The sequence below is a fragment of the Galeopterus variegatus genome, unplaced genomic scaffold, assembly GCF_000696425.1.
Source record: "Galeopterus variegatus unplaced genomic scaffold, G_variegatus-3.0.2 Scaffold1888, whole genome shotgun sequence".
In the NCBI taxonomy this organism is placed as follows: Eukaryota; Metazoa; Chordata; class Mammalia; order Dermoptera; family Cynocephalidae; genus Galeopterus; species Galeopterus variegatus.
Window position 1 is genome coordinate 2,610 of NW_007727999.1, and position 7,268 is coordinate 9,877.

The 7,268-nt window shown below is 37.9% G+C and overlaps 1 protein-coding gene across 1 annotated transcript in view; it reads right to left on the reverse strand.

Moving 5' to 3' along the window:
* Positions 1-3,784: 3,784 nt before the first annotated feature.
* The window catches only part of IFI44 (interferon-induced protein 44), a 15,375-nt gene continuing 11,891 nt past the window's right edge, over positions 3,785-7,268 (reverse strand). The window contains exons 8-9 of the mRNA XM_008579445.1: positions 5,183-5,362; positions 3,785-4,106 (exon numbers count right to left, since the gene is read on the reverse strand). Of these exons, the coding sequence (XP_008577667.1) occupies positions 4,068-4,106; positions 5,183-5,362 (219 nt within the window). The 3' untranslated portion in view covers positions 3,785-4,067. The remainder of the gene's footprint in view (positions 4,107-5,182; positions 5,363-7,268) is intronic.

The following is a 7,268-nucleotide window of genomic DNA, read 5'->3' on the forward strand; positions in this document are numbered from 1 at the left end:
CTGAAACAATAAAACTTCTTAAAGAAAACATAGGAGAAACACTTCAGGAAGCAGGACTGGGTACAGACTTCATGAATATGACCCCAAAAGTAGTGGCAACCAAAGGAAAAATAAATGGGATTATATCAAACTAAAAAGCTTCTGCACAGCAAAAGAAACAATTAACAGAGTTAAAAGACAACCAATAGAGTGGGGGGAAATATTTGCAAAATATACATCTGACAAAGGATTAACATCCAGAATATATAAGGAACTGAAACAACTTTACAGCGAAAAAACGAGTAACCCAATTAAAACATTTGCAAAAGAGCTACATAGGCATTTCTCAAAGGAAGATATACAAATGGCCAACAGACACATGAGAAAAGGCTCAACATCACTCAGCATTCAGGAAATGCAAATCAAAACCACACTGAGATACCATCTCACCCCAGTTAGGATGGCTAATATCCAAAAGACTGAGAATGATAAATGCTGATGAGGTTGCAGAGAAAAAGGAACTGTTGGTGGGGCTGCAAAATGGTGCAGCCTCTATGGAAAATCGTATGGCGGTTCCTCAAACAATTGCAGATAGATCTACCATATGACCCAGTTCTCCCACTGCTGGGAATATACCCAGAGGAACAAAAATCATCAAGTCAGAGAGATACCTGTTCTCCAATGTTCATCTCAGCACTATTTACAATAGCTAAGAGTTGGAACCAGCCCAAAAGTCCATCATCAGATGAGTGGATACGGAAAATGTGGTATATCTACACAATAGAATACTACTCAGCTATAAAAAAGAATGAAATACTGCCATTTGCAGCAACATGGATGGACCTAGAGAGAATTATATTAAGTGAAACAAGTCAGGCACAAAAAGAGAAATATCACTTATTTGTGGGAGCTAAAAATAAATAAATAAATACACAAATAAACTCAGGGGGGAGGGAAGAAGACACAACAATTATAATTCCTTGAAGTCGATACAACAAGCGAACAGAAAAGAGGTTGTTGGGAGGGAGGGGGGAGACGGAGGAGGAAGGGAGGTTTCGGTGATGGGCCACAATAATCAACCACATTGTATATTGACAAATTAAATTAAATTTAAAGAAAAGAAAGAAAAATTAACAGAGTGAGAAGACCACCTACACAATGGGAGAAAAATATGCAAACTATGCACCCAACAAGGGATTATTATCCAGACTATACAAGGAACTCAAACAACTTAATGGTCAAAAAAAGAAGTAACCTGATTAGAAAATGGGCAAAGGGGTTGAGTAGGCATTTCTCAAAGAAAGATGTACAAATGGCCTATAAACACATGGAAAAATGCACAACATCACTAAGTGTCAGTGAAACACAATTCAAAACGACACTGAGATATCTTCTCACACCAGTTAGACTGGCCATTATCAGAAAGAGAATAAAAAATGATGGTGAGAATGCAGAGAAAGAGGAACCCTCCTACACTGTTGGTGGGACTGAAAATTAGTGCAGCTGCTATGTAAAACAGTACGGAGGCTCCTCAAACAGCTACAGGTAGAACTAGCATATGATCCAGCAATCCCACTGCTGGGTGTACACCTAATGGAATAGAAATCATCATATCAAAGGGATACCTGCACTCCCATGTTTATCACAGTGCTATTATGAATAGCTAGGAGTAGGCACCAACCTAAAGGTCCATCAATGGATGACTGGATAAGGAAAATGTGGTATATAGACACAATGGAATACTACTCATGAAAAGAAATGAAATTCTGCCATTCACAACAACATGGATGAACTTACAGAAAATTATGTAAGTGAAATGAGCTAGGTACAGAGAGAAATACTACATGTCCTCACTCATAAATGGAAGTTGAAAAAAATAAACAAAAAAAGAAAAATACAAAAATCACAACAATTCCTTGAATTTTCAAAAGGAGAGAATAGAACTGAGGTCACCAGTGGTGGGAAAGAGGAAGGGAGGGAATTAGGGAGAAATTGGTAAAGGGCCACAAAAAAAGTTTACATTGTGTAATGATAAATTTTTCTTAAATGCCATTAAAGTAAGTTTTAAAAATTGAATGTCTTAGATATTGGGGGGCCTCTGTACTACTGTGTAGGTTTTAGAGTAAGGCTGTTAAATTCTTCATGATGCTACTTCTCATTTTCAAACTATATTTGAAAATTAAAATCCAATGTACTCCCTTCTGGAATGCTTATTATTATTAAAAATTGGGCACACCAAAAATCATATGGTTTTGTCCCTTACAGCTATAAACCATAAAAAGCTTAATTCAACAGTTAGTTGACCCATAAGAAAAGTATTAGACCTACCCACTATCATTAGAATAATAAAACGACACCAAGCTATAAGATATACTGCAGTGCTCCAGTTATTCATGGTGTTTCATAATGGTGATTGCTTCAGATCAGAGTGTACACATCACTGTTGCTACAAAAATGAGCTAAGAGACATCATATCACATGGTCTTACCAAATTTCATGTCATTCATATAGTAGCAGTTTGGTTTAGAGTACAAATGGGTCTTTCTGCACTTTTCTGATGTTCAGGGTATCTAAGCGAGGAGTACTAGTTTCCTGGGTTTGTTGAGTTTGTGAAAATGCACCGAGCCATATATTTATGAACCATGCACTTTTTGTGTATGCTATTCTTTAATAAAAAGCTTCTACAAAGTAAATGTTAACGATTTTAGACTTATTAATGAATTTTTTTCTTTTTTTAGCAAATCTTATATCCTAAAAGAGGAACTAGGTACAAAACTTCCCAGAATCTAGAAGATACATATGTGGTGCCTCTCCAGCTCAGTTAATCCAACAGTGGCCGTGTCCATGATTAAGTCTCTTCTTCTAATAATAAATCACCCTTCTTGGCAAGATCTGACTTAATTATATTTCCTTGCTCTTCTGGATAAAGTGATTATCCCCAGGGTAGGCACATGACTCAAGCCAGATCAACTGCAGTCCCTGTTTAGAGCATTTTACAAGGAAACTGGGGAATGTGAGCCTGAAGCTTGGATTCAAGTGGCTTAAGATTTATCAAGAATGCTAGCCCAAGAGAGTAACAGCAACATGGAAAAAGAAGGAACGAGAGGGAAAAGTATGTTGTGGTGGTGGGCGTGGGGGGGGGATGTGTGTGAGAGAGAGACAAAGAAAGAGAGAGAAATGGGGGCAGGGACCGAGAGAAGCAGAGATGGAGATACACAGAAAGAGAGAAAAAATAGCTTTTGAATTCCTAGATTCAATCACCTCTGAGACCAGTTTAATCTCAGTGCTTTCTATGGCTTGATTACTTGACCCAGTACTATAGTTCTCCTTGTTATTCATGTAGTTCAGGTTGAGTTTTGTCACTTATATCTAAAATCGTCATAGCCAATAAAGTAGCAAGATATAGTCCCTTTCAATTTTAGTCCTATGGAACTCATTAATTACCACGTTCTGGAAGAGGGGTTCAAATATTGAGTAAAAAATGGCTTTAGGTTAAAGAATACAACATTAAGTGGGGACCCAAAGAGACTATAATCAAGTACTTTAGAAATAAAATAAGAAGGAAAAATTAAGATGAAAGGAATAGAGATCAGAAGATGTTGACAAGTCATGTTAAAATGAACTTTTTCCCGGTCTGGCTGGAAACTTACCTTAATCGCTTAGAGCACGGTATTAGAACACCAAGGTCAAGGGTTTGGATCCCTGTACCTACCAGCCAGCCACCACAAATAATAAAAAATAAACTTTTTTCAAAATCTGTCTCTCTCTCTCAGGCGAACACACTCACATACTCGAGTTCGATCCAGGTTTTACATAACAAGAAACTTTATTTTTTTCACATGTACAGAATATAAATGCAAGAGAAATTATAATTGTTTTTCACAATTAATGATAAATCCTGCTGTTTCTAGTTATTTACAGATACTATAGTTTTGTGGATGTATCTTCATCCTAGACATATATAAAATACACCCCTTCACTCTGAGCTGTTTCCCATTTTCCTGTATTTTCTTCTCACTCAGTTTCACTCTTCTACGATGAAACAAAAATTATTAATATGTGAAGGGCTGACATATTCTTTTTCTCCTTTACTTCACTTCACACTTCATTATCCCTTGCTCTGATTTCTGAGAAAAGAGAAACAAAATATCTTAGTGGATTAGCTGGGGAAAAGCAACCAGAGAAAGAGGAACATTGGGCCACTGGAGGTCAAAAGCAATCCTGACTTCAGGAGCACACGCACCATAAGGAAGAGCAGAGATGGAGAAACCGAGATAGCAGCAGAGTCAGGACAGAAGAGTCAGTGGTGTGAGAGCTTCCCAGTAATCTGAGAGTAAAAGAGAATTGGACGGGATATGATATTCTAATCTGATTTCCCAAGAACTAAAATAAGATCTGAATATAATAAATTGAAACCTCTGTCCCTGACTTCAGGAGCACACGCACCATAAGGAAGAGCAGAGATGGAGAAACTGAGATAGCAGCAGAGTCAGGTCAGAAGACTCAGTGGTATGAGAGCTTCCCAGTAATTTGAGAGTAAAAGAGAATTGGACGGGATTCTAATCTGATTTCCCAAGAACTAAAATAAGATCTGAATATAATAAATTGAAACCTCTGTCTGAGCTTTGATTGGGACAGCACAGCATGTATATGCACAGATTGATAAGAGAATAGACATAAAGACACATTCTGAGGCGGAACGTAAAGGGCACATACCTCTACCTAGCACTGACCACACTGCATGAAGAGGGAGTGAGATGAGGAAGAGGAGTCAGAAAAGTCAAGTCAAAAAAGACAGAAGCAGAAGGACCTACGGAAAGGACAAATAATCAATGATCACACCGGATCAGGAACAATGCTGATCCAATCCAGTTCTAGATCTCAAGCAAAGAAACACATTCTGAGAGAAGAGGCCAGAGACATCACTTGGGATGTTCAAACAGCGGGAAAGACACAGGTGGATTATTTGAAAAATTTCATCTTAAAACAAGTGGAAAAAAAGTAGTGCAGAGCCTCTAGGATGTACTCTAGGAGGGAAAAAAACGAAGGAAACGTGAGGGAGGGAAAGGATTCAGCCAGTGGGTTAAAGGACAGGACTAATCACTGGGCAACCATCCACAGGGACACAGAGAACTGCTAGGTATCCAGTAGGTCCAGGGAGGAAGCAGCCAAGCAGCTGACGCATTCAAGCTTCTATACCAACCGCATCTGTTTCCTCAGGAGGCAAATCCTCTAAGAAGTCATCTGCAGCCCGCAGCATCTGATTCAGTGCAGAGAGGATGAGAACGTCCTTTACAGGGTCCAGCTCCCACTCTGAGGTATAATTGCTGACCACCAAGATGTTAGAAAGAGCAAATCCAAGTTCTCTTTGAACTGCCTCTAGCTTTAGTAGAGAAATTAAAACCCCAAATCTCAAAACAGCGGAAAATATTATTTTGGATCAATACGAATGAAGAAAGCAATAACAAAATTAAGAGCTTGGAAATAATTTTCCCTATTGGAAAAAACGGAGATCTTCCCCATTAAGTACTTTCTTGAAGAACTTCACATACTGAGTTCTAATATCAGTGCTAATCTTTATTTAGAATACACCTAATAGATTTAATATAAATTAGAAACAAAATATAACTAATAGTTCTATTGAAACTACTATGAAATTGAGGTGTTTTTTAACACACACTAGAGTCCATCATTTTCCTGTTTCCTTTGAAAAGTTATTCTCAAGATAACTCCATTTTATCAGATTAGTTTAATGTTTAATTCTTGCTTAGACCAGCTTATCTCTGATGCCAGAATGCCTGGGGCTGGAATATGGCTCTGTCACTTCTTAGCACTGTCAATAAACATTGGCAAATGCTTTACTTCATGGGCTTTTGTTTTTTCATCTGTAAAATGTGGGTATAACAGTACCAATCTCATAGGGTTATTAGAAGGACTGAATAAGAAAAATCTTTGACATACTGAGTGCTCAACAAATATTAGCTATCATTATATTCTCTCAACTGGTGTTGCTACCTCCAGATTCGTTTTGACTCCAAACTCTTCTGCACACAGTAGCTGATTAATCTGGGGGAAGCTCAACTTTGATCATTGCTAATCTTTCAAAAAAAATGCTATGATTCCTCATAATGCACCAGATTAAGCAAAATCACCTCATGAAAATGTTTCTTTCTCATTTTCTCTCCCCCTACAGGGACCCAGCCCTCCACTAAACTGGAAAAGTACACACTTATCATATATGCTGCCTTTCCCTCTACTGATATATTGTCTTATACTGTCCCCACGGCCTCAATTTTTATCTCCCCTTTGTTTCTGCACTTCCTAAAATACAGCTCCTCCTTGAAAGTCATTTCCCAGTGCCCCCTCATTAATGAAATCTTCCCCCATCCCCTTAACATAGTATTTTCCTCCTCTAAACCTTCAAAACTTTATTTTTAGTCATTTCACATATTTATCATACTCAATCATATCATATTAATATAGCATTAATTACCAAATTTTTGGCTTTTGGTTAAAGAATACAACATTAAATGGGCACCCAAAGAGACTAAAATCAAGTACATTAGAAATAAAAACAGAAGGTAAAATTAAGGTGAAAGGAGTGAAGAACAGGAGATGCTGAAAAGTCCTACTAAACTTTTTCCAAAATCTGTCTCTGTCACATACACACTCATATTCTCAAGTTAGATCCAGGTTTTGTAACAAGGAACTTTATTTTTTTCACAAATACAGAATGTAAATCTAATAGTAATTATGACTGTTTTTCACAATTAATGACTAAATCCTGCTCTTCCTAGGTCTTTACAGATGTATTTTAAAAGGCCAAATATTTGTTGAATCGAACCTAATTGAATTAGATTATAATGAATAAAATTACCTGTGTCACTGTAAAGATAAATATATGTTTAATTTTTAAAACTTGGGAAATGAGCACTAATTATTCAAACAATTTTTTAATTTTTCTTAAATTCAGTAGGTATCTATTTTTATTTTTATTTTTATTTTTATGCACAGTAATATCAAGTGATTATAGCAACACACCCCAGAAAATGTATTTACAAAAAGCATCATTCAGGGCCGGCCCGGTGGCGCACTGGATAGTGCGCCCGCTTGGGAAGCGCGGCAGCGCTCCCGTCCGAGGGTTCGGATCCCACGTACAGACCGGCTCCCGCTCACTGGCTGAGCGAGGCGCGGGAGCAATGCCGAGGCTTGCGATCCCGTCGCCGGCCCCGGTCCGGTACGGGGGCAACACTGAGGGTTGCGATCCGTTGCCGGACACGGAAAAAAGA